The sequence below is a fragment of the Spermophilus citellus genome (assembly GCF_964194105.1).
Source record: "Spermophilus citellus genome assembly, chromosome: 2".
Taxonomy (NCBI): domain Eukaryota; kingdom Metazoa; phylum Chordata; class Mammalia; order Rodentia; family Sciuridae; genus Spermophilus; species Spermophilus citellus.
Window position 1 is genome coordinate 257318467 of NC_138183.1, and position 27544 is coordinate 257346010.

The window sequence follows — 27544 nt, forward strand, 5'->3', positions numbered from 1 at the left end:
GAGTGAATAAGGACTGCAGGGACAGCTGCCCATGGTTTGTTCTCAATCTCAAACAATCCTCTCCAGCGCATCAGAAACTGCCAGGGGAGATGGTATCTCCAGACCCCAGCTGGTAGCCTGACCTGCCGGAAGTGAGGAGTTCCCTACGCTGTTGCAGTGTAGGCATGCGCAGAAGGCAGGCGAGGGGGAGCCATTCGCAGGGCGGCCGGGGCGGGAGAGAGCCACGGCGCAGGCGCCTTCCAGCGGCCGTTCCCGGCCCCCCCTGAACCTGGAGCGCGCGTGCGCGGCGAAGCCGGAAGGGGCGGTGCCTGCGCTGCGCCTGCGCAGTGAGCGCGCCGGGGGCGGGGCACGGCGGCCGTCACCTGACGGACGGCGGCTGCCTGGGGGACAACCGTCGGCACGCAGGCTCCGGCGGGGCGGAAGAGCTTATCCTGCGCGTCACTGTCGGGTCGGCGAGGTGTGGGGGGCCGCCGAACCACCATGGCAACCACCGTCAGCACGCAGCGCGGGCCGGTGAGGCCACCGGAGAGGGCCGGGCGGGGGCGGCGACCTCAAGCCACGGCCTCGGGCCGCTTCTTCCGTCAGCGGCGCGGGCGGTCCGGCGCCGGCTTTCCTCGGTCGTCGCGCGCGCCCGCGGGGCTGCGCGGAAGCTCGGGGTGGGGCTGGACCCACTCGCGGGCTGGGCGCGTGCTAGGCCGGAGCTGGCGCCTTCAGGACCCCCAGCCGGGCGGGCCCCGGATGCGGCAGTTCCCTCACCCCTCCACACGCAGCGAGGGCAGTGGGGACCGTTTCTGGGCCCAGTTAGTGGTCACCTTTCCAAGTCGGTTTCTTCCTTTGCAAATGAGAGAGTGGGATCAGGGAAGTTGGAAGATGGAAGACCCTTCTGGCTGGAATTTTCTCTGGAGCCCTGTGTTGGTTTCCGAAGTGATGCTGTGTGCTCTGGAGAGCTGGCCGGGATGGTCTCCCAGCGGCTGACTGAGCCGCGGCTGAGGGTGCTCAGTGTCCATCCCCTGGAGTGCAGAACTGAGTCTAGAGAAGCTGGGTTTACAGGTCCCACCCTCACAGCTGGGTGTTGACAGTGTTGTCAGAGAGCAGACTCTCTGCTGCAGACTTTTTCTGAGGTCTTTGATGTGAACCTCCCGACATACTTGTCACACTTGGTGTGGGAGCTTTCCAGAGTCAGTACGGAGAGTCAGGGTTGCCTCCCTTGCTCACTGTTTCCATGTCTTCGTCCAGAGCCACCCTAGGGAACAACAGCAGGTCATGTTGGCAGTTTTCTCATTTCTACCTGGCTTGCTCAACAGAGATGTGGGCTTTCCCCTGTCCATATCCTCCACTGAAGCAAGTGACCAGCAGGGCAGGACAGCCCCTCCATTGCTGTGTGGTCTGGAAGTGTCCTGACCTCCTGTAAACTCAGTCTGGGGTGGGACTGAGTTCGAGTTAGTACACTGGTGCAATCTGTCTGGAATGAAGTGAGCAACCAATGTTAGCCTTCACCATTACTGAGGGGAACTGTCTCTGTTGCTGTGACCATGTGAACTGGAATAATGTACATACTGATGAGTTATTGGGAATGCAGGCAGTGTTCAAAGTTGGTGGATCTGTGGTGTCCAGTTCTGTGGCTTGGTCCAGTTTTCTACTTGACAGTGTTCTGAGGGGTCACATGGTTCCCTATCTGTATTACATGTAGACAAAGCAAGTGTTTTAGGGGCACCCTAATGACTTGCAAGCATGCAGTAACATTGGGTCTGGGCTCTAAGGCGGCATTATTAGTGAACTGGAGTCTTGGACTCTACTTGGGGTACATGGTGACTAAAATATTCAGCAGTGTGAATGATCATGACATTCAGAGCACCCATGGCTCAGTGAACCACAGGTGTGTAGCACCGGAACAGGTGGCTGTAAGTGGTGACTCAGATGATCCAGGCCTCAATTCAGGAGTTAGGTGCTGTGAAATTTGCTCCCCAGCCTGGGTATGTAAGTCTCATTGAGGCAGTATATCCAACTTGAGTCTTGAAAGGGAAACAGAAGCATGGAGTGGACCAGGAGGGGAGCCACTGGAAACAGGAAGTTCTGGAGATGAAGAAGGGGGTATGTTGTTTGGCCATGAGCAAGCTGTCTTATAGATGGAAGACTGAAATGACCCTTGAGCCTTATCTGGCCAGTGACAGTGTTTTTGTGAGTTTGGTGGACACATGCTCTCTGCAGCTTCACCCTTTCCAGCAGCTGCTGCTGCTAGCTGACCTGCCCATAGCCCCTGCTGCAACAGTGACTAGGATCCAGTAAAATTCTTACTTTTGCCAGGATGTATTGATGTTTATTACATCCCTACTTTTTCTGTTACAAGAAACGGAGTTATGGAGATGTGAAGATTAACAGGGTGCTGGCTTTCCAAACAGAACCTGTGATACAGTGAGTGTGTGTAGTCAGTCCTGGAATCTGGCAGGCAGCCTCCTGCGTGTCAGCCCCTGGTGGGGTTTAGGTCATGGTTCAGGTCTTCCAGCCTGGGAGCCTGAACTTGTGCTTGGGCAGCTGACTCTGGCTGACTACTGCTTCCCGTGGGTGGGGGTGGAATTCCCATGCAGAATCCTGTGGGCTATAAAGGGGCAGAGGACAATCTGACAAGGGTATGGTAGGGCCCTTTGTCCCTTCTTTGAGCTAGGAATGGTGAGGGGAGGACATGTATATACCTAGCATCCTACAGGTCTGAAGGAAGGAGTCTTTGCTTCTGTTAGCAGAACCAGTGCAGTTCTTGCTTCAGGAGAAGCAGCACGTACATCTTCAGGGTAGTTTTTCTTGAATAGCCACTAAGGGATGCCACACCCTGTATTGCATCTGCCTTACTTTTGAAAAATGCTGCTGTTTTGGAATGACTACCTTTCTTCTGCTTAGTTCTATTAGAAAGTTCCAAAGGGGTTCCAACAAGAAGTGACAGAGGGTCCTGTTTCTCTGTGGGTGTGTGGGTATGTAGGCAGGAGACCTGTTTAAGGCTGGCTGGCATTCATGTCAGGAGTGGTCAGTATGTGGGGTCATCTGCTTCTGGTTCCTTGTCCTGCTTTCGGAGATGCTGGTTGATCAGTGGCCAGCTCTGCCCTTTTCTCTGGGTGTCTCTCAGATGGTCCCTGGTGGCACAGGCCTGTCCAGGGTTATGTTGGTCTCTGACTTCATTGATGACTCTTGCTAAGCTTGTGGCTTCATTAGGGATGGCAAGGGGTGGTGTTCAAAAATGGTCTTCTATTCTTCATTTGTGAACTAGTCTGTAACGATAAGCCTTGCCATCAGCCAGAGCTGTCTGTCTGTCTTGAAGGAGCGTGTGTCAGGGCAGGCAAAGTTAATTGCCTAGTCTTTCCCCTTATTATAGGGATAGAGGAAGGGGTTGGTTTTCTTTTGAGGTTTGTATTGGCTGTCTCTTTCTTGAGTGTACCAAGAGCCCATGGTTTTCAAGCCTTCTGTGCCTGAGTCTTTGGCTCTCATCCCTAGCTACATGTTTATGGTCAGGTCCTGAGCAGGCTGAGTGGTGCTCACCAGCTGGGTCATTGGCTTGGATCTCTGGCTGCTGTGAACGTCTGCTTGGGAATCTGAGGCCAGGTTAATTGTACATGCATACTTAGCATTGCTGATCCTCCAATAAGTGGGGCTGTGGCCAGGAAGTGGTGGCCTCTCTGACCTTTTACCTTTGCTCATTTGTCTGATACTAGGATGGCTACTTTGCTTTCCTTCTAGGGAGTGTTTATTTGTTTTTCTTTGATTTACAGATTACTCAAAATCTATGTTTAAGAGAGTGTTTATTTGTTTGTTTTTCTTTGATTTACAGTTTACTCAAAATCTATGTTTAAGATATATCCATCATCAATAGCAAACAGGCACATTCTTTTTTCTTTTTTACAGTACTGGGGATAGAACCGAGGGCCTTATGCATGTTAGACAAGTGCTCTACCACTGAGCTGCATCCCCAGCCCACAGCTGCATTCTTAAAAAGCCAAATATCTAGGTCCAGTGTGTTAGTGCAAACCTGTAGTCCCAGTGACTCAGGAGGCTGAGGTAGGAGGATTGCAAGTTCGAGGCCAGCTTCAGCAACTTAGTGAGACCCTGTCTCAAAAATAAAAAGGGCTGAGGATATAGTTCAGTGGTAGAGCGTTACTGGGTTCAATCTCCAGTAACCTCTTATGTAACAATAAAAACTCTTAGTTTTTTTTTTAATATTTATTTTTTAGTTTTCAGTGGACACAACATCTTTATTTTTTATTTTTATGTGGTACTGAGGATTGAACCCAGCGCCCCGCGCATGCCAGGCGAGCACACTACCACTTGAGCCACATCCCCAGCCCAAAAACTCTTTAGTTTTTATTGTTACATATACGTGTTTGTGTGTGTGTGTGTGAGTGTGTATATATATTTATATATGAATATATTTATATATATGAGTATATATACATGTTTTTAACACTTTTGTGCTTTTATTTATTTTATTTGTTCCTTTTTGATTTATTATACATAGGTTTAAAAACATTCAGTTCATTACTAAATTCTGTGCTGGTTTGGAAAAACATAATGTGTTTTGTTCTCTTGAGTGGTTACCCTAGAGATGTTAACATGCAGATGAAGCTCTGAAGTCAATCATCATAGTTGTTTTGCCTGGCAGTGCCAAGACCTCAGTGCAGCCTTGGATGAGTTCTTCCTAGCCTGGGTGCTGTATATGCTCTGTGTTATAGTTCCTGCATTCTTTTTGACCCTCCCACAGGGAGCAACAGCATTTTTATGCAGTCAGTGCTTGTTGAGATTTGCTGAAATATATGCTGCTTTCTTTACCTTTGCTTAAAGTTCCTCTTTTAGATCTTAATTCCTAAGGACCCATGCTGCTGTGTGTGGTATTGTGGTTGGTATTTGCTTCTCCTCTGGGTATGTTGAAAGTCAGCTTGCTGTCTTCCTCCTGCCTTTCAAACCTTTTTTGCCCATTGAAATTTTGGATATGTAAATTATTTGAGACTTTAAGTACAGCAACAACTCTCAGTCTTTGATCTGGTCACCATTCACAAAATTGTTTTCAGGGCTTAAGAGAGGATGGGTGGAGTTGGTGTGTGGGCAGTGCCTGCCCCAGGCCTGGTGGACTACTGTGGACTAGTGAACTTGCTGAGTGTCTATGGTTCAGTTTTCATTTCTCAGAAACTTGGCTTTTACTGTGGCCAAATCCCTAACTATCTTTGCTTTGACACCAGCTAGACAGTAGAGGTAGGTATACGATGGTTTATGGGGCTGGGGACCTGCAAGAGGCAGGGAGGCAGCATGGCTATGGAACTGGCAGGAGGGACAGCAGCAGCTTGTCTTGTATTCAGAGATCCCCAGTGGGCTCTGGCTCTGGAAGGCTGCACCCAGGGGCAGTAGCCCTTGGCTCTGACTCAGGCATCACAGAAGCTCCAACACCACATTCACCTGGCCAATTTCTCCCTCACTCCCTTGGAGGTCTTCTTAGTGCCATGGCTTTATGTGTGCTGGTGATGGTGCCTGTCCTCTCCTACCTCTTTCCTAAACTCAGAACCTGTAGTCCAGAAGCTCTCTGCTTTCATCTGGAATGTTTTAGACATGCAGGTGGGCAAATCCTCCCTTCATGTTGCTCAGGACAAAAACCTTGGGACCACCTTGTCTCCTTCATCTGCCAGAAAATCCATGGGCTCTGCCTTTCAAGCACACCCAGGAGTGGATTCAAATACTCTCTCCACTGGTTCACTGCTCTGTACTCAATGGCTAGGCACAAGGCAGTGCCAGGTGTGAGGCCCAGCATGTCCCTTCTGCCCACCCTCTTTTCCATCAGGGACCCAGGAGTCTCTTTGTCATGTTAGGAAGATAGGAGCACCTCATTCCTTTTCAAGGCTTGTAGGTCTATGTCAGGCAGATGCTCCTGGCTGGGAGAACCAGCCATGCTGGCACCCCAGATGACTGTTCCTTTTCCCAAGCAAAGAGGCAGCAAGCATACCTGTGCTCATACACCTGTAAGCAAGCATTTTCTCAGGACTGGTCCTTGGAAGTGGAATTTTGGAGTTTTTACAAAGGGCTTTAAAATCATTTGTTAGTGTTGAACTCAGTTTACTTATTTTGAAACTTTAAGCAAAACCATATTAAAAAGACCCATTTTGTGTCTGATATCAAGTTTAATCATTTTCTTTTTACATTCCCACATCTTTGAGCAGGATAAAGCATATATTTTCATGTGGCCAAACATCTCTGTCATAATATGGCAAAAATATGTTTTAGGATTAGCACTGAATTTTAAAAATACATTTGAAATACATGATTATTCATGACATTCTCCAGAACTGCCACTAATTTGAGGGAATTTGCGTCAGCACCTGGACCCACCCATGAATTGTGAAGCATTAACTTATTTTGTTAGCAGTGGTAGCTTTTTAAGGTATAGAAATGTGTCCTCATTTGGACGGATTCATTCTAAATTGAGAAACCAGCAGGAACTTGCACCAGCAGGCAAGCTTATCTTTCTTCTGTGGACAGCGTGTTGGTTGCATAACCAGTTTGCTTGTTGTTTGGCAATGGCTGACACCCCTCCCCTCTCTTTCTTTAGGTTAAGTTTAATTTTTTTTTTCTAATAAGCTGATTTGGGAATAATTTTGTATTTAAAGAAAAACTCCAGAGATGGTAGAGAGTACCCCATGACCCTCATGTAGTTCACTTACTATCAGTGTGCCTATCACTGTGAGCAGAGCTGGCTTTGGTCCTCGCCTGTCAGCCCCACACTCTGCTTGCTCCTTGTATCTGTTGGGGTCCCTACCCTGTACTCATATGTGACTGCTGCCTCTCCTCTAATCTGTGAGTTTCAGGCTTCTCTTGTTTTGGGGGGGATCTTGGTGGTTGGAGAAGGCAGACTGGGCAGAGTTCTGCAGTATGTCCCTAGTGTGAGACATGGTCACTTGGCCTAGGCAGAGTGGGTGGCTTTCTCCATTGTAAACAGACTTTGCTCCCCTTCCCCTGCCTAGTCATACAGACTCTCCTTGTTACCCTTTCCTGTTTGTAACCTTAAGATGAAAGAAAACCTTTTGAAAAGTAACAGTATAGTTGCTCTTTAGATATACTTTTGCCCCATTGAAAAGCAGTCCCATTCTGTAGCAAAAACCTAGAAGAATACAGTAAAAAGGAATCCCACTGCCTGGAGGTCCCTTTCCTAAGAAGGGGACAGACAAGAGATTGATGAAGAAGAGACTCATCCTGACTCCCTGTGAGCAGCTTTTCCTGACTCCCATTTTTGCAGCAGCTGCCAGGACCACCCCCACACACTGACCAGTGCTGGGACACCTGCTGACCTGTCTGCCTGCCACTGGGTGTGTTCCCAGGAGGTGCAGATGTTTTCGACAGCAACCCTAGAGCTATAGTATATGGCATGTGGTAGGCAGCCTCTCAGATTAGTAGGTGGGAATTTAGCCTGTGTGTGTTGACTCCAAGAGCTTGGTTGTTGTGAGTATTGTATTTTCTCATCTCCTCTCTTCCTTTCCTCTCCTCTCTTCCTTTCCTCTCCTCTCCTCTCCCTCCTTCCCTCTCTTCTTTCCTTGCTATACTGGGGATAGAATCCTGGAGCTATACCACTGAGCTACATTCCCAATTCTCAGTCCATTATATTTTTTATTTTGAGACAGGATCTCACAAAGTTGCCCAGGTTGGGGTACAGACATGCATGATTGTGCTTGGCCAATTATGTGTTTGTTTCTGCAAAATAATCTATTCATGGTGAGTAGACAAAGCTGGTGACAGATCTTGGAGATGCAGGCTGTGTGTGAGGACCACAAGACACGGGCATATGTGGTCCAGATGCCTGGGAGACTGAGCCCTGAGCCCCTGTGGGATTTGTCAGCATTTCCCATGTGCCGGCAAGAACAGGCTCTTGGCGTCTCCTGCCACGGGACCTTTCTCAAGGCTCTGCCCAGACTCGTTGTAACCTGTGCAACACACCATGAGAGGGTCCCAGGAGAGGTTGCCGCACGTCTGGGGAGCTGCAGCTATCTCCTGGCAACGGCGGCCTCAACGGTGGCATCCCCTTCCAGCAGGAGCTTCTGTGAGGGTGAGGTCCCTCCTGGCCTCAGCCTGTGCTAGAGCTTAGAGGTGTGGAGGGTGTGTGCTCTCCTCAGAGTGGGTGGGGTTGCTCAGACACTCCTGATAAAGATAGCCTTGCCCTCCCATTGTTCTGGACCTCTGACTGGTTTATCTTCTCTGGAAACCCAGAGATGGGGAGTCAGGCAAGGAGTTTTTCTTTAAATACAAAATTATTCCCAAATCAGCTTATTAGAAAAAAAATGAAACTTAACCTAACTTCATGACCAGAGCCATTGGGGAGAGGTGCTTCCCGGGCATGTCAGGAGTTCAGCCACATGCAGAACTTTCTGGAAGCCTACCTGGCATATGTCAGTGGAAGCCCACAACGAACAAGCATGAGTGACTGGTTTGCACAGTGGAGACATTTGGTGTTGTGTCACCTGGGCCACTGAGTGCTCCTTGTAGCAGTTTTCAGTGAACATGCTTGGCTGTGCTTGCTTCTGTGACCCTCAGGCTTCTTTTGAGCATGATCCTGGCCAGCAGGACCACCATAGGCAACACTGATGCTGGCAGGTGGCTGGACCCACTAGGGCTCGAGCTCCTCCTCCAGCAGCCAGGCCTGCCTGCCCTCCCTCCTGCAGGAATTTTGGGGGCTGGCAGGCTTCCTCAGCACTTCTTGCTCATGATACTTTAGAAGGTGCCCCAGCTATGCATAGGAAAAGCAGTGTCATACCTCAGGTGGCCCACCTTGCTGCAGTTAGGGGCATGTACTTCCTAGGAGGCTTGTGCTTACTCCAGGGCTGCCCTGGCCAACCTTTGTTCCTGGGCCCTCTCACTGTAAGACCTCAGACAGGTGGACCAATTTCAGTGCTGGCTTTCTGTGAAGCCACTGGTGCCTGGCTCTGGACATACACACTTGGGTCCTCAGTGCCTAGTGGATCTTGACCTCTTCTTGCCTTAGGTATCTCAGCCAGGGCTACCTCTAGGAGTCTGTTCCTGCTGACTCTTGCTTTGGTCTCCTCTGTTTTTCTTGTAAACTCTGATATTCTTGGAGCCCTTTAGATCTTGGAAAATCCCTGCTCTGGAGTGTATGTCTTCCTGTCCTCCGGCCTTCCCTCTCCCACTTATCCTCAAAGCTGGGCAAGTGGGTCAACAGGGTTAGGCAAGAGGCCAAAACAGAGCAGTGAGGCCTTCTCTGAATCTGTGTGCCTCTTGTTATCCTCTAGGCCCCTTTTGAATTTGAACTGTTTCAAGTGGAAATACTTGAAGTTTATCAGACAAAGTGTTTTTCAAATAACTTTACATCTAGGTTCTAATTTCATCTCATTTGTTTGACCCAGTGACTTGCAGTACACAGGCCTTGTTTTTAGTTGTGGTGCAAGGAAATGTGGATCATGCACACAGACATGGAGTGTGGGAGACTCCGAGAAACCATCTAGTAAGCCTTTTTTGAGAATGAGAACTCGGTTTTAGTGGCTAAAACATGTTCTAAGCTTTCCTTAGCTGTGATATGTTTTTGAAAACTTTCTGAGCAGGGAAGTCTTGGAAAGGATCAGGCCAGAAAGATTGGTTCCCTGGCTCTCATTTGTAGATGGAGAAACTGAGGCTGAGCACAAGCTGGTGCTTGGTCAGGAACGGGGGAGGGAGGCTGGACGCTGGTCCCAGCATGTAGGGGGAGTGCTGTGGGGTTGCTTGATGCCCTGCTCTGATTCATAGGCCTGTGACATGCATTCTGTCTTTTCTCCTTGCCCAAAGGTATATATTGGTGAGCTCCCACAGGACTTCCTCCGCATCACGCCCACGCAGCAGCAGCAGCAGATTCAACTGGACGCCCAGGCAGCCCAGCAGCTGCAGTATGGAGGGGCAGTGGGCACTGTGGGCCGCCTCAGCATCACTGTGGTGCAGGTGGGTGCCAGGGCTCTCTATTCTGTGGGCAGCTGGCATGGGTAGGGGAGGACAAGAGGTAGGCCATACTCAGGTGGGGGGGTGTGGATTTTGGCCTTTATACCTTTTTTCCCATGTAGACAAATGAATTTTTCTGGTTCCAGATTTTCCTGAAATACCTGTCTAGTGTGGAAAAAAACACATATGAAAATTAGTGATGATTTTCCAGGGTTCTGTCTAAATTAATTGAAATAATTTACTGAGTGTTGGTGGGTGTCTGCTCCATGCCGATACTACTCCTTCATGTGGAGAGCCTGTCCTCAGAGCAGCAGGGGGAAACTGGCATTGCCCGTGGCCCCACCAGCATGTGCCACGTGGGCGGCTCTCTCACCTGGCCCTGCCCTGCTGCCCTGCAGTCAGTGGCCCCTGCTCAGCCCTACAGCTCCATGCTGACAAACAGTATATGTCTCTGGATGGCTCAAAGGACTTTCGTATGAAAGCTAAAGTACACTGTTGGGCTGAAGCTCATTATGACTACCCAGGGTGTCCTACAGAGCCAGGAGGAAAATGGAGAGGTAGGATTATAGGAGGGCCATCAGATAACATGTAGCCCAGCTGGGATGCTCGACTGCCCTGGGTGCTCAGCTAGTCTGCTGTTAGGGTGTTCACAGCCAGCCTCCTTTCCTCATAACTCATCTCAAACATTTGCTGAGGTATGTGTTTCTAAAATAGCATGCTGCTTCCCACTACCTTGAGGAAGTTCCTGGCCCACCTGTAGCTGGTACATCCTGAGCACTGCTGCCTGGTAGGGCAGGGTGGCTGCAGGTGCCCTGCCTCACAGTGCAAGCACCAGAGCTGGCTGAGCCTCAGAGGTGTCCACTGCCCCTGGCCCTCCTCCCTCCCTCCAGAGTCCTGGAGCCCTCTGCAGCAGCCTGTCTGCACCCCATGCACCAGCTTGCCTAAGGCTGTGTCATCAGGGGCGCTGCTGAGGAGCACTTCTGGTCCTCCTGGTATCCTTCTCTGCCCCCCTACCTTTTTTTTTTTTTTTTTTTTTAATAGAATTTAACCTTTATTTTGTGTATTTTTTCAATTTGGTGCCAGGGATTGAATCCAGTGTCTCACCTATGCTAGGCAATGCTGTTCCACAAGCTACAACCCCGGTCCTCCTCTTCCCTTTTGATAGACAGACCTCCTTCTCTCAGCTTTTGGGAGGCCGCTCAGGCTGCTCAGAGTCCCTGTTGGATTCTCATCTCCTGGGACCCCCAGGGGTCATGTCGGTAGCCTTCCTCCTCCCAGCCATTCACTCAGGGCAAGCAGCTCCAGTAGCCCATGTAGATCCTGACCACAGCTGGATTCCTCGGTACAGATCAGGGCCCTGACTTCTCTGGTGTCTAGTGGTCATTTTAGATACAACAAACTCCAGTGAAACTCACGTGTCCAACCTTGCCTTCTCCTCAGTCCTAGTAGGTGTCACTCTCCCATCTCCCCAGTCCTATCTTCTAGAAGTGGAGGCCAAAGGATTTTTCTCCATCTCTTGCCCCCTGCTCCCTGCCCCTCAGTGAGCCCCTGCACCCACCTTCTGTCCCAACCTAGCCTCGGGAACCTTGACAGGGTGGGCTCACTTCCAGTACTGATCTTTCTCTCGCACACTGGGAAGGGAGACCAGCCACACTTGGTAGAATGCATGCTAGGTGTGAGGGAAAGAGGTCTCTTGCTGGCCCCAGGAGAACAGTGGGGTTGAACAAATGGTGAGGAAGGAGAGTCACAGTTCACTTGAGGATGGTTTAGAGGTAAGTGGATTCCCTGGGGAGGGCAAGCCTGTCCTGACGGAGGTGAGCTGGGCTCAGAGGTACCTTTAGTGGTGTCCTTGGCACAAGCTCCGTGGTGGCATTGGATCAAGGAAGAAAGTGTGTGGGCAGGTCGGGAGAGTCTGCAGGCATCGTGGAAAGGCTTTTGTTGGTGTTTCAGAGGGGAAAGAAAGAAACGAAGTGGCTGGAAAGGGCAGGCAGGTGACAGGTTTTTCTGTGGTTTGCAGTGCTTTTCAAAAGTTGGCCTTATTGAGAATATCAACATTAGAATGCATTAATTTTGGCTTTGTGCACTTGAATGAGTTTTGATGAGTATAAGCAATACTGAAAACTTCCCCAACACCTCATACTGTTCTCTCTATCCCTTTAGCATTCAGCACCCCCACCCACCCTGAACTGTGGTTAGAGCTAGCGCCCCTGGAGTGGCAGTGTCTGGCTGTGTTTGCTGCAGTGTGTAGTCTACCCTCCCCCAGCCTTGTGTGGCTGCACCACCATTGTTTGTTCACCCACTTGGAGAACACAAGGTTGTTTCCAGTTCTTGGCAATAGGGCTGAAGCTTCCCTGAACGTGTTTGCAGGTGGCATTCTGTGTGAACCAAAGTCTGCACTTTAGTTTACCAGAGTGGGGCATGTGGCAGGTTCCCTAGTAGCTATGCCATCTTGCTTTGCTGCCCACAGCACATAGAGCTCCAGTGGCCCCACCTCTTGTCAGCATGGGGCTTGGTCAGACATTGTCTTGTTTTTTGTTCCATTGTAGCCATTCTAATAGGTTTGTAGTAGTCTCTGTGGTGGTTGGAGTTTTATTTTGCATCCCTCTGATGTCTTGTGATATTAACTGTTCTTTACTGTGCTGCCTGTATTTATTCACTATCAATATCTCTTCAGATCTTTTGCTCATTTTTTCCTAGAGTTGTGTGTCTTGGTGAGAGTTTCCATGTTCTGGATACAAGTGCTTTATCACATGTGATATTTGCAAATATTTCCTTCCTGTCTTGTATGGTCCTGAAGTTTCTTTCTAAGAATGGGTATTCATAATTCTGATGAAGTCCGGTTTTTAAGATTTTTCTCTGCTCTTTTGCTGGTTCTACCTAAGAGATTTTTTTTTTTTTTTTTTTTTTTTTTTTTGCCTAATGCAGTGCTCTGATTTTTTCCTGTTTTGTGGTAGAGGTTTTATAGCTTTGGGAACCTTGATGCGTTTTGAGTTCCTATTTGCTGTACAGTGATTTGTTTGTCAGCATCTCGTCCCATTCTCAGTTTTGCTTGTGGTGTTCCCTGTAGCACACTCACTCCCGCCGAGCAGACCATCTGGCCTGAAGTAAGGGACTTGTGGTCTGTGATTCAGAGACCCGTAACACAGGAAAGACCATTTCTTGTCCCTGTGAGCCAGTACCATAGTAGAACAGGGTCCAGGTTGCTCCTAGCACTCCCATTCGTGAAGGGAAGAGTCCGGAGCCCCAGGCAGCTCTGGCCACAGTGTCCTGAAACCTGTGCAGCAGGTGTCACCAGGTTCTAGGGCTCTGGGTTGGCTCATTCCTTCCGGGGCACCTTTCCTTTCATTTTCTCCCTTCACCCCTTTTGAGGAGGATATTGGAAGTGTACCTTGCGGGTAGGCACCTTAGGTTGAGCATGGCCTTGAGTGCTTTGTCACAGTTGGACAAGCCCATCAGTAGTTCCTGCTTCTGGCACCCTGGGAACAAGTCACAGCTAAGCTCAGGTGAGCTCTGGTGGCTGAAGTTCACGCCAGCAAAACGCCTCGGTGGGACATTGACAGCCCTCGCTTTTCCTGTGGCAGTGGGGTGGTGGGCACTCATCTTGCTAAACTTGGCTCATTTCAGGCAAAGTTGGCTAAGAATTACGGCATGACGCGCATGGACCCCTACTGCCGCCTGCGCCTGGGCTATGCAGTGTACGAGACACCCACGGCCCACAATGGTGCCAAGAATCCTCGCTGGAACAAGGTCATCCAGTGCACAGTGCCCCCGGGCGTGGACTCGCTCTACCTTGAAATTTTTGATGAGGTGAGCAACACACCATGGTCAACACAGGCCACCCACTGGCTTTAGGCTGCTTTGTACACCTGATAGTAGGTGGGACTGTGCCACAGGCCTCGACTCTCCCCTGGTTTTCAGCTCCTTCGACAGCAACTATTTGGAAACTTCACCAGTGACACAAACACTGGCCACTTTATGGACAGCTTTTCATGAGGAGGTTGAGTTTTTAAGCTGGTTAGATTCCATTGCCTGTGGTAGTAATAGTATTCTTACTGATACAAGGCACAGAGCCCACCAGCATTATCCCTCAAGTGTCCCCTGACCAGGTCAGTAGCCAGGTGTGTAGCATTCTTGAGGGCCAGTCAGGAAGTTCAGGTGGCTATAGGAGGTTCCTTTGAGGTTTGGCTCAGGCCTCATGTGCCTCAAAAGCTGGGGCTGCAGTGTGAGGGCCAGGAGGAGCTGGGGCACAGCCTCCCCTTATCCTCTTCCCTCTGCCTCTTTCTCCAGTCTTTTTTCCTCTTATTCCTTCCTGCCCACTGCTTTCTTTGGCCCACAGAGGAGCACAGGGGAAACAGAATGGGTCTGAGTGGCAGCTCAGCATTCTCCTCTGGTCTTATGCTTGCAGGAGTGCAGAAATGGCATCTGGTGGAGCAGGGGTTGGGCCATTAGAGACTAGGGAGGAGCAGTAGGCATCTGGGCATAGCAGGAGAAAGACAGCGGCACTGGGGATTCTCCCTTTTCTGCAGAGAGCTTGGTCTATCCTGTCTTGATGACTAGGCAGGAGGTACAGAGAGCTGGGCCTTGGGCCTCTCAGATAATCATGGAGGGCTGACATCCAACTGGACAGGGTGCTCCATCAGGAAGGCTGGGAGGGATTCTGTCTTACTGGTGAGATCTGCATCTGATGCAGGCTGGTCCAAGGGGCACGCAGCAGCAAGAGCTCTGGTTTCTATGACATGGATCACATGGGCCTTGATGGGGTCTCCTCTTGTCCTCAGCGAGCCTTCTCCATGGACGACCGCATTGCCTGGACACACATCACAATCCCTGAGTCCCTGAAGCAGGGCCAGGTGGAGGACGAGTGGTACAGCCTGAGTGGGAGGCAGGGAGACGACAAGGAAGGCATGATCAACCTGGTCATGTCCTACACGGTGAGCATGCCCACTGGTCAGTCTACAGAGGGAGCAGCCTGCCCTAGGGGACCTCCACTGTCCCTGTAGGCCCTGGTGCCCTGGGGTCGCACCATGCAAGTGATGTGACGCAGCCAGCCCAGGCCTCAGGTTCTGGGGCCTGTGAGTCCTTCCCCAGGAGGCATTGACTGACCATGAAGTGGTGAGGTGCTGGGGAGAGAGACCATAGGTAGCTTGGGTGCCTCAAGGATGGAGCAGAAGCCTGGCTCTGGAGCAGTGGGCCCAGCATGTTGGGCCCCCTGGCTCCTGCCCACTCCCATCCTCAGGGCCACTGTGGCTCCTGTACTCCTTGGGCTAGGGTCTGGGTTCTTAGACTTCCCCATCTTTTTTGTGTCACCCAGGGCTTTTTCCTTTTTTTTTTTTTTTAAACTTTTACTGGGAAAGTTTTAAGCTATGAGAGTGGAGAGGACCATGGTCAGCCCATATGTGTGATGAGGTGGCATAGCAGTGACACCTTCTGGTCTCCTGTCTTTACTGCTAGATGTTCACATCTTTAACCGGCCTTTTCATGAGCACAGAACCATTGTTTACTTAACTAATTCAGGTGCTTTGGTTTGTTTTTGTGGTTTTTTTTTTTTTTTTTTTTTTTTTTTTGATACCAGGGATTGAAACCAGGGGCATTTAACCACTGAGCCACATCCCCAACCCTTTTAATATTTTAGAGTCAGGGTCTTGCTAGACTTGTTTAGGGCATCACTAAGTTGCTGAGGCTGGCTTTGAACTTGCCACCCTCCTTCCTAAGTCTCCCAAGTTGCTGGGATTATGGATGTGTACCCCCATACCCGGCTCATACTTTGTTTTGAACTGAACTCCAGGACTGTTGAGAGAAGCTGCTAGGGTAGGTATGAGCTCTCAAAAACAGACCCTAAAATTACACTTAGATGTGCCTTCTTAAGCCTGTGCTCCCCGCTGCACCCTGTAAACCTGGTGCTGCAGGTCTGTAGTACCTCCTGCCCAAGCCCCTCACCCTCTGCTCTCCCAGCCCAGGAGAGCTGGTGTGTTGGTGTGAGTAGGCACAATGGCTGAGGCCACAGCACCCACACTGGGACTCCACTTTCTTGTGGAGTGAGTTCTTGTGTCTGGGTTCTGGTGAGACTGGAAGTAAAGAAGCTTTTACATGTGGTGTAGTCCTTCTTCCCTGACCCCCTGATTGTCTTCGGTGTGTTTCAGTCGCTGCCGGCTGCCATGATGATGCCACCCCAGCCTGTGGTCCTGATGCCAACTGTGTACCAGCAGGGCGTTGGCTACGTACCCATAGCAGGTTTGTGTGCTGCTTCTCCTTTAGTCAAAGGCCCTGGGGCAGAGAGTAGGAAAGAGGAGGGAGGGACCCTAGAGCATGCATATGGGGCTTGGGCTAGTGTAGAACTGTGAGGGTGGTGGCCTTGTAGACAGACCTTTTGAAGCAGAGTCCAGGGTTGCCTTGGAACTTACTATGTGTGTGTAGGAAGCAGTTTGTGTTTTCCCTAATTGTTTGTGCATAGAAGGAATGTTGAAAGTTTTGGAGAAGTGGAAATGAGATCTCTCAGTGCCTGGTGTGGGAGACACTGTGGTAGGCAGCTTCTGCTGGTGAAGCACACCCTGCCTTTCAGCATCCTGTCTGCTACCTGCTCGCCTATACGAGTTAGCCATCATGGTGGCAGTCACATCAGCTGGAAGGCACCTTTGTGTGCCTGTTTTTGAGTTTTCATGGTAACCTTTGGTTACCTTCCATCTGGGGCCATGATAGCACCTGGTGCCTAACTGGCCCTTGTTCTAGAATAGCCATGAAACTGGGCAAGGTGGACAGGGTGACAGCTGTTTTCCAGTGTCAGCCACTAGGCAAGAAAAGACCATGTCATCCTGAGAGGAAAGACAACAGGACAGACTGTAGTCATCCTGTTTCTTTGCCACAGTCCAGAGAGTTTAGATCTAAGCAGAGAGTGGGGAGTTCTACTGCCCTGAAGGGGCAAAGGCCAGAGACTGCGGCAGTGGGAGTGGAGACTCTGTGGGGCAGGGGCCATGTGAGAGGGTCCTGGGTTTGTAAGACACCCAGTGGTGGGTGCCTAGGGTGCTGCTCCAGGCTGGTGCAGGACAGAGCAATGTGGGGCACTTGGGATCTTGCCCAGTCAGAGCAGAGGGGCTCGTCAGCCCCTACATGTGCTGAAGCCAGCCCTGACAAGAGCGGGTAGAGCTTAGGGACTTCAACCTTGATGAAGTTGCTTATGAGAACCTAGGGAAATGGTCTTTAGAGCCCAGGGCAGGACTCTTGCAGTGTTGGGAATGTCTGCCAAGACCAGAGCATGAGGCTGACAGAGTTGCCCAGGGTGATCCAGAAGCTTTAAAGCAGCCATGGTCATCAAGAGCTCAAGGAGAGAACCTTGGCAAGTGGACAGAGAGGGTGTCTCAGCAGGGAACCTCGTCTTCTCAAGAGACCCAGATGGAAGTTTGGTACCTGTCACACTCAGCATCAGGGCCCTGAGGTCTGGAGGGCTCTGTCCTTGGAGCATCGACTTGGGCTGCCACCGTGTTATATCCAGCGCATCATATCCTGTTTATGTGAAATTTCTGTCGCCCAGTTATCCTGAGTTGAAGGTCTGGGACAGGAGCAGGGACTTGTAGGAACACAGGCTTTTCATGTCCCAGGGAAGGTGCAACTAGGGCCACAGGTGGGAGGTGGTAGGGAACTAAAACACAGAAATCTGTTCTCTTTCAATTCCTGAGGCCGGAAGTCCAGAACAAGCTGTGGCAAGACCACTCTGTTCAGAGGCCCCTGGTGGGCGGGGGGAGGGGAGGGTCCCTCCTGCCTCTCCCAGCTTCTGGGCCCATAGCTGTGTCACTCCAGTGCTGCCTCCCTTGCATGGGCCTCCCCACCTCCCCGCCTTTTGGGGTGTCTTCTCCTGTCTTGAACAAGGGCTCAGCCTGCTCCAGCACGGCCTCATCTTAGTTCAGGTACATCTGCAAAGACCCTGTTTCCAAACATGGCCCCCTTATTCACAGCACTAGGAGTCAGGACCTGAACATCTTCTGTGGGGACACTATTGTGTCTGCTTTAGTTACCATCACCAGAACATATTTGGTTAATAGGAAATCAACTTCTGGATAAAAGAAAAGCTATTGACCTGTTTATCTTTCTGCTTCCTATCCTTTATTCTTTTTGCAAATGTGTTTAAAGTTTGCCGTAAAATGTTTATTTTAGGAAAGGCTATGTTTCTTATAAACAGAGACTTTGAACTTTACTTTTGACATATACTTTTAGATTTTGAAATACTCTCTTATAGAAAAGTTAAAAAATAGAAAAAAAGAACGTTTTGCCAGAATCTTTGGAGACTATAGCCTCCTGGTGCCCACCTTTGCCCCCACGCGAGTGTGCATCTCCTGTAAGTAAGGATTCCCATTGCTCAGGACAGCATCCATGCTGGGGTCTGCCACAGAGCAAGCAGATGGTGCCGTCTGTTGATGAGACCCCACCAGACATCTCAGGGCAACATCCAGGCCCTGGGCTGAGACTTTTGGGTGTGTCTAGGGCCTTGTGGCAGGCCCTGTGACACCACCACCTGCCCCAGGGCTGTGCTGCCCCTCGCCCACCACCTCTGTGGGTATGCCCAGCTTCTGCCCTGGAAGGCTGCCCTCCCTCTTCATTGCTGCTTAGTCCTCCATGCTTGTGTGGGTGGGAGATGAGGTGACTACCTTTTGCACATGGATGGACTGAGCCTGGACACCCTCCTGGTGTCTGCTTGTGGTCACCGCTGCTGCCTAGTTGTCGTGAGTCTGAGCTGTCCCCTGACTTAGCTGTAGCCGTGTGGGCCTGGTTGGTTTTGCTCCCTGGGCTGGAGTCTGTTACTGTACTGTCTTTCAGTGACTCCAGGTTTGGCTGTAGTCTGGACACTCTGTCCTTTTGATGTGTTCCACCTTCTCTGAGTGCTTCCTGACTCTGGCACCACTGGAAGGACCCAGCTCGTATGTATTCCCTCCCTCTGTCCTGGAGTTAGCTGCTTCTCCTAGGTTCTGGAAGTTTTGGTCCATTCTTAGTTAACTTGGTAGTGTTGGCTGGTGCTGAAGTGCCCTATCTGATAGAAGTTGATGCCCAGTGTCCCCTGAGTCAAATCATTCCTGAATGTTTGTGATGGCAACACTGTCTCTCCTGAGCTGGCACTTGCTGGGTGAAGGAGGGTGCCATCCACTAGTCACCCAGAGTCTCAGGCCGACCAGGTGGGAGCAGCAGCACTTACATCAGGGTTTTCTTTTCTCCAAAGTCAACTCTCAGAAGTGCATATTTTCCAGTGCATTCCTACTCCTCTCCTGCCTTGAAAATACAAGGCTGTATTCAGTTCATTTGATGTTTTTTTGTCACTGTTGTAGCTCTGAGCTTGTGCTGCAAAGTCTCTGTTGTGAAGACTCAGTCCGTGACTCTGGGTGAGGTGCACACACGCACGTGCCATGCTGTACATGTTAAGAGAGTCAGGGCATACGTTGATACAATACAAAAATGTAGCCCATGGCTTTTTAAGGAGGAGTTGTTGAATATATCACAATGGGATCATCGTGGTGAAGATTTAAGGGACAGGGAAAAGAAAAACCCAGGAACTCTGCCTGTTAGCACATTGCCATTGTGGATGATGATATGATTTTGTTTGCCTAGTCCAAACCTTTCAGTTCAGATTATGGTAGAAGACATATTAGATCAGGAAAAAGAGGAGGCCTCTCGAGATAGTCAGAAAGGGGAAGAAAGTTTAGAGCAGAAAAAGCCATCAGGGGAAAAGTTACAACAGGAGGCTGCTACTAACACCTTTCTATCACCACAGGGCGTAAGTGTCCAACCAACAGCTCCGCCTATGGGGCCCTTAACCCCCGTAGTTGATAGATGGGATCCTGAGACAGGACCTCAAAGATTAGCATGCCCTGTATTTGAACAGGCAGGAAGGCAGCGAATTCACCATGTTTTAGATTTCAAAACAGTGAAGCAGCTGAAAGAGGCTGTAACAACCTATGGTCCTCAAGCACCCTTCACCATAAGCCTGGTCTAATCCATTACCAACTTGGACATGACACCAGCAGATTGGGCTAGTATGTGTAAAGCTGTGCTAAACGGAGGACAATACCTGTTATGGAAGGTTGCCAATGAGGAATTTTGCACGGAGACAGGCGAAGTGCAGCAGCTGGTTATCCTCAGAGAAATCTAGATATGTTGTTAGGAAAAGGACCTTATGAGGATCAGCTGCGACAAATTGCATAAGATCCTGCTGTATACTCACAAATTGCTGCAGATGCAGTGAGGGCATGGAAGACTTTACAAGGACATGGAGATTTACAAGGTCAATTATCTAAGGTAATATTAGGAGCTAATGAACCTTACGCTGAATTTGTAGATAGGCCTATTCAAACAGCTACCAGAGTTTTTGGGGATACAGAGCAAGCAATGCCATTAATTAAACAGCTAGCCTTTGAGCAAGCAAACAGATTGTGCAAGGAGGCCATTAGACCATGGAAACATGAAGATTTAAACACATATATTAAATTACGTAGAGACATTAATGAACAAGGGCAGTTGCAGTACAACAGGCTTTAGATGCCAGGCCAAAAACATGCTACAATTGTGGACAAACAGGACATTTTAAAAGGAGTTGCCCCGTAGGAGGAGGGTTTAACAAAACTAAGTATCAAAGAAGTAGAATACTGGGTATTTGCCTACGATGCCGTAGACGGAGACATTGGGCTAATGAATGCTGTTCTCAAACCACCATAGAGGTTACTCTGTTCTCAAAAAATGGACAAGGACCAGGTGTTTACCCACGATATCGTGGAGAAAAGCATTGGGCTCCATTGCCAAAAAAATGGACAGGGGGGCCCAATCTCCGGGGCCCACAACCACAAATATACGGGGCAATGGAGGAACCCAGCAACACCATCAGGGTAGTGCCCAGGACACATTATCCATTAGATCCCTCATCAGACAAACCAGAGTGAGTGCAGGGTTGGACATCTGCGCCTCCGCCAGAGCAGTACTAACTCCAGAGATGGGAATTCAAATAATTCTCACAGGAGTAAAAGGACCTCTTCCCCAAGGAACAGTAGGCTTATTATTGGGACGCAGTTCTTCCACTCTAAAAGGACTTAATGATAAGTCCTGGGGTAATTGATCCCGATTATGAAGGTGAAATAAAAATTATAGCTAGTTCTCCAAGAGGTATATCAGTAATTTCACCAGGAGATAGAATAGCGCAGTTATTAATAATACCCAGCCTGCATGATAAATTTTCCAGTCGTACTGTAGAAAGAGGTTCCAAGGGATTAGGCTCCACAGGTGTAGATTGGGCTATGCTGTCTTTAAATTTAGATTCTCGCCCAATGCTAAAACTAAATATTCAAGGACATGAATTTAATGGGCTAATGGATACAGGTGCAGACCTTAGCATCATATCTCGTCAAGAATGGCCGAAACATTGGCCATTACAACAAGGCACTCAAACGCTTCGAGGCCTAGGAGTGGCGACTAATCCCCATAGAAGTGCAATGGTATTAGATTGGAAGGATCCTGAAGGATGTGAAGGAACTATACAGCCATATGTATTGGATCATCTTCCTATAAATTTATGGGGACAAGATGTCCTAGATCAATTAGGTTTGACATTAACAAATAACATCAATCCTAATGTGCCCACTACTAGGGCTAGACAAGGTTTTAGGAAAGAAAAAAGATTAGGAAAACAAGAACAAGGTATAGCAGCACCAAGTCAAATAGATCAAGGAATAAATAGACATGGATTGGGTTTTCAGAAGGGGTCACTGAGACAAAAAAATTACTTGGAAATCAAAAAGACCAGTATGGCTTCCTTAGTGGCCCCTGACTAAAGAAAAGACACAAGTAGCCCATGACCTGGTCAAACAACAATTAGCAGAGGGACATATATAACCTTCCATATCTCCCCATAATACTCCCATTTTTGTCATCAAAAAGAAATCTGGTAAATGGAGATTATTGCAAGATTTAAGAGCCATTAATAATGAGATGGTTATTATGGGACCTGCTCAATCGGGGATTCCCCAATTGTCTGCTTTGCCAAAAACCTGGTATGTTTTAGCTATAGATATTAAAGATTGTTTTTTTTTTTCAATTCCAATTCATCCCGAGGATAGTCCACGTTTTGCATTTACTATCCCTGCACTAAATCATGAAGGTCCTGATCAGAGATATGAATGGAAAGTACTCCCTCAAGGGATGGTTAACAGCCCAACTATGTGTCAAATTTATGTTAACAAAGCAATCCAGCCACTTAGAAATCAATATCCTGAACTACAAATATTTTCACTATATGGATGATGTATTATTAGCACATAAAGATAAAAACACATTGCTAGAATGTTATGCCACACTTACAAATTTATTAAAAAATTATAATCTAGAGATAGCAATAGATAAAATACAATTAAATTTTCCAATTAATTATTTAGGAGTTCTATTATCCTCAACCATGGTCCGTCCACCAAAAATTCAAATATGAGTAGATAACTCAAATCACTTAATGACTTTCAAAAGTTATTAGGAGACATAAATTGGATAAGGCCTTATCTAGGCATACCAACAGGAGAGTTGGGACCTTTATTTGATATCCTAAAAGGTCCATCAGATCCAAATTCACCCCGCATGTTAATGCCTGAAGCAAGAAAGGCATTAAAAATCATTGAAACATATATGAAAAATATGCATTTGGATAGAATTGATATAAGTTTGCCTTTATTATTTATTGTACTACCAACAAAAAATATTCCTACAGGAGTATTTTGGCAAAAATGCCATGCGTCATTCCAGCTCGGCTATGGCTCTCGGCGTGTGTGCACACTCTCGGGCCAGTGATGAGACACAGCCCTGCAGGAAGCAGAGCAGGAATGGGGAGGCCGACTTCTCAGCTAGCCCTAGCTACCTGTCATCCCTCACCTGACGTGTGCACAGGGGGTGGTGCGCAGCTGCCTTTGTGTGCTGATGGACCCAGCCCTGAAAACCCCTCTCAATGTCTGTGTTTGAGGCTCTGAAGTCAGAATTACCACTGCTGCCTTTCCAGACCATGGGACGAAAGCCACGGACCCTTCCACCTGTTCTTTGGAAGGAACCAACCACTTCACTGGTTAAAAGACCGGGGGTCCCATGATTCGCGGACTGTGAGCCCATCAGAACTGGGTTGTCCCCTTTAGGTTCTTTTCCCTCTGCATTTCCTGGAAGTGCAGACCCCACAGCACTGAAGCGAGGTGAGGGTGGAAAAGGGAAATGTGATTAGAGCTTTCTGGCCATCAGTTATAGCCTGAAGATAAGAGTTTATGTGTGTGTGCTTTTTAAATAAAGGAGCATTTTGATTCCCAGATTAGTTTCCTTCAGATTCAGATAGTTAACCGATACGATTGATCACATGGTTCTATTGGGGCTTTTAACCTGGTTTTGAGAGCCTTCTTGAGGTGGAGTGCTGGAAGATGTGTGCTGTGGAGCTCCTTCCTTGGCGATACACAGTGGACCGAGAGAGCCAGTTTGGTGGACACCAGCCTGCTGCGAGTTCCCCAAGTGTTTCCCACTTGTGAGGAGCAGCAGGTCCTACCTGTGGGGGATTGGGTGCACTCTCTTCCTCCTCTTGCTGCTGGTCCTGGGGGAGTCTGTGATCTGAGTGGGGAGAGGAGGAGCTGCTGCTTGGCCACCTGCCCATGTGTGCAAGTTGGGGAGAAAAGGTGACCCTGCCCCTAACCTTGGGAGCCCCTGGCAACTGCTTGTCCTAGGCTTCAGACTGCATGTCCCATTAATTGATACAGAGGGGCTCCATGAGGTTGTGAGCCACTGAGGGGCAGGCAGCAGCCACCCATGTGCTATTTTGGGGAAAAATGACCTTTTATAACTTTCCTACTCCTCTGTGTTGCTATTCTGCTTCCTTTTTCCATGTGGTGTGGAGAAAGTTGAGTGGAAAGTTTATTTTCAGGTGTCTCGCCAGGTGGGCCTCTGACAGACACCCCTGGGTGTGAACACAGGGTTTGGGTCCCTGCACTGGCTAGCGCTAGCAGGCGTCCCAGTGTGGCAGTTTCTGTTTCCTCCCGTGCCTCATTTCACCATAGGCCTGGAGTGCTCTGATCTAGGCAGGTGAGCAGAGCTGCTCCCACTGTTCCCTGCAGCTCAGTCTCTTATCCTCGTGGCTGGCATCCTTGGGCTTCCGTGGGGCTGCTAGCTACCAGTGTTGATGCCCCCAATACAGCACAAAAGCAGAGCTGAGTCTGCATCCACTTTTTCCCCTCTCTTCTGTTCCTGGGGCAGGTGAGGGAGGAATCTAGAAGAAACAGTACCTGGCAGCTTCAATGTGAGCAGCCAGCTCTGAGGCCACGCCCTGTTTTGGTGAGTCCAGCAGGTGCTGCACAGATGCCCATCACCGTCTTCTGCACACATGTTCACAGTATCAGAGGACTTGAAGCCTACATAAATGATTTGTTCCATTTAGAGTGAGCATTTTGCTTTTTATTTTTCTTTTCTTTACTTTTTTTTGAGTACTGGGGATTGAACTTAGGGGTGCTTGACCACTGAGCCCCATCCTCAACCCTATTTTGTATTTTATTTAGAGACAGGGTCTCACTGAGTTTCTTAGCACCTTGCCATTGCTGGAGGATTTGGTTTTTATTAACTTGTAAGTTTTGCTTAGAATTCTTTTCCTTTTGGCTGCTACTCTGTGTTTCTGACTCCACCAACTAGAAAGCTCAAGACATAACATCATTACATAGATTACATAGTATTTTGTTCTGGGCATGCTCCATTGTGTTGGACGGCTAACAAGCCTTGAGCTCACAAAGCAGTCCTGGAGCCGGGTGGCCCGACCCCAGGTGTTCTGCGGACTTCATTCTGCACCATGTCTCCTGTGCAAGGGGACCTCGGAGGCCGTGGCATGGGTGTTGCGTGCCCTGTGTATTTGGGCGTCTCGTGAGGTCATGGTGGGTTACAAGTGACGTGAGTTGGTGTGCCTTTGCCTCTGCCTGTGTTTTCTGCATGCTCGTGCATTAAGCACCAGCTCGTTTTGATCAAAACACTGCTGCGTTTGCTCTTCTCAACTTTCTGTTTGTGAGTAGAGAATCGGACTTTGCTGAAATGTGCCTACCACAGGTCCCCACAGTGTGTCTGTTGTAGCTAAGTGAGGCAGGTCCTGCCCTGTCCGACAATGCTGATTTGTATCAATGCGCCAGGGGAAATGGCTGGCTTGAGGCCCTTCCTCCTCTCCTGTGGCTCCCTACCTCCACTGCCTGAGCCACAGTGGACCTTGTTTGTGTACCACCAAGGCCCCAAGGCTTCTGTCCATTCTTTCCCCACAGCATCCCCAGCTAGACCCCAAAAATCTGCCCTCACAATTTACCAAGTGTTAGACACATCCACAGTCCATCATGGTGACAGGTTAAATGTAGGTCAAGTATGTAGGGTCCACCCTGGAAGAGGGAGGAGCATGTCATCTCAGGCTCATTCTGTTCATTGTAGCTTGATCCCTGAGGTGCCACAGGCTTTTGAGTTGCTGTGCCACCTCACATGTCCTGATTCACGAGAGCAGGGGACAACAAACTGGGCTTCTTGGAGCCTGCCTCACTGTGATACAGTCAGCCTGGAGGGTTGCAGGGAGATGTATAGCTGGCTGCATTTACATGGGCTTCCTCGTGCTTCTGTAGTAGCCCAAGTGAGGCCACGCGGGCCCCTCCAGTGCCTGAGCCAGGCAACATCCAGTCTGTGCTCTGTGAGCCTTGTGTCATCCTCACCTGGCCACGTGTGGTTTTTGCTTGCTTTCTTAAACAGCAAGATCTTCATTTTCATTTCTGTTTTCATTGTTGTATACGTACTGGGGAGTGAACTGAGGGGTGCTCAACCACTGAGCTGCGTTCCTAGCCCCCTTTCTTTTTTTGGTCCAGGGATTGAACTCAGGGGCACTCGGTCACCGAGCCACATCCCAGCCCTATTTTGTATTTTATTTAGAGACGGGGTCTCACTGAGTTGCTTAGTCCCTTGTCATTGCTGAGGCTGGCTTTGAACTCAAGATCCTTCTGTCTCAGCTTCCCTAGCCTCTGGGATTATAGGCATGCGCCACCACCCCTGGCTCCCTAGCCCTTTTTACATTTTTATTTTGAGACACGGCCTTTCTGAGTTGCTGAGGCTGGCCTCGAACTTGCCATCTTCCCACCTCAACTTCCAGAGTGGCTGGGATGACAGGTGTGCACTACCACACCCTGCTGTGGTTTCCTCCCTTCTTGTTATGGAAGCTGAACAACTCCAGGTGACTCAGATCAGCTAGGCAGGTGTGTGGTGTGAAGGAGAGCATGTGCCGAGGGCTGTGGGAGTGGTGGTTTTCTGCGACCCTTCTCTTTAGGCTGGCTGGTTGGGCAAGAGTGCTGGGGGTGGAGACATGCAGTCACGCAGCCCAGTTCCACCCATTAGCACCTCTTAGTGCCCTGTGGCCTTTTCTGCCTCAGAATGTGGCCTTTAGGGTCTTCTGAATTTATCTGGGAAAGGAAAGCTGTGTCCTAAAATCAAGTTTGTTCCCTGGAATCTGGTTGGGAGGCTTGTTCACACTTTTAAAGCTTAAAGAATTGATGACGTTGTGACCCCTTGTAACTTTAGAGAGAAATTCAAAGGGAACTGTCGTCGTTAGTCACCCAGCCCTTCCAGTGCTTCCTGCAGGCTGGGCTGTCCTGTCTTAGACAGCAGGGCTGAGCTCAGTGGTCCCTGAGCCTCTGTGGCAGACTCCGCCTCCCAGTGTGGGCCTGAGGCTAGGTGACGAGCTGCTGTAGGCACCGTGGCAGAGCCACCCTGAAGGCACTCGTGAGCATTTGCTTGGTGGGTTTTGGTGAGTGTGGTGTTGGTCCTGGGGTCAATGTGTGGCCTTGCTGGCTGTTGAGGGCTTGCCATGCTGTTCTCCCCCATTAATAATGTCCTTGCCCTACTGCAGAGGGCGTCCTAGAGACACCTGATGAGGGCATGTGCTCATTTCCAAGCTGAGACCTGTGTCGGGGCCTCTGTCAGGCAGGATTCTCGTCTGGAGTGGGAGTCCCTGAGGTATTGGGGGATCAGAATGTGTGGTCACCTGTAATTGTGCGGTAACTTCATGTGAGATTTGGGACATCTGACTTGGGTTTTGTGCATAAAGAAAACAAATTATCTAGCCCAGCTTGCCTGTGGTAGGTGTGAGAGGCCACTGGGTCTGTGGGTATGCCTGCAGATCAGTGTTCAAGGAGATCTGAGGTTACCTGTCCCCTCAGGAGCCAAGCAAGTGTGTTGTTTTTTCTTAAGCAGAAATGGACACCACACTGCTGTGACACTCATATTCTTCCACACTCAATTTTCTGCTTTCAGGAATGCCTGCTGTCTGCAGCCCTGGCATGGTGCCCGTGGCCATGCCTGCACCAGCTGTGACCGCTCAGCCCCGTTGCAGCGAGGAGGACCTGAAGGCCATCCAGGACATGTTCCCCAACATGGACAGGGAGGTGATCCGCTCTGTGCTGGAAGCCCAGAGAGGGAACAAGGACGCAGCCATCAACTCCCTGCTGCAGATGGGTGAAGAGTCCTAGACCCGCCTGTTTTTCATGGCCTCTTGCCACCAGCCCTTTGGACTTGGTGACCCAGGGTTTCCCAGGGTCACCATCCCAACAAGATTCCTATGAAGACCACC

The 27544-nt window shown here is 49.4% G+C and overlaps 1 protein-coding gene across 1 annotated transcript; it reads left to right on the forward strand.

The window, feature by feature from the left end:
• Window positions 1-340: 340 nt before the first annotated feature.
• On the forward strand, window positions 341-27544 carry TOLLIP (toll interacting protein). The gene is made up of 6 exons (XM_081273623.1): window positions 341-513; window positions 9790-9939; window positions 13561-13743; window positions 14715-14867; window positions 16077-16167; window positions 27229-27544. The coding sequence occupies exons 1-6, from the start codon at window positions 481-483 to the stop codon at window positions 27441-27443; spliced, it is 825 nt and encodes a 274-aa protein (XP_081129749.1). The 5' UTR covers window positions 341-480; the 3' UTR covers window positions 27444-27544.

What these genes read in the sequence shown, in the direction of transcription:
- TOLLIP (XM_081273623.1), top strand. Translation starts at nt 481, where the DNA reads ATGGCAACCACCGTCAGCACGCAGCGCGGGCCG. An exon ending in TCAGCACGCAGCGCGGGCCG is followed by an intron (nt 514 to 9,789) that starts GTGAGGCCACCG and finishes CCTTGCCCAAAG; the next exon opens with GTATATATTGGTGAGCTCCC. An exon ending in ACCTTGAAATTTTTGATGAG is followed by an intron (nt 13,744 to 14,714) that starts GTGAGCAACACA and finishes TCTTGTCCTCAG; the next exon opens with CGAGCCTTCTCCATGGACGA.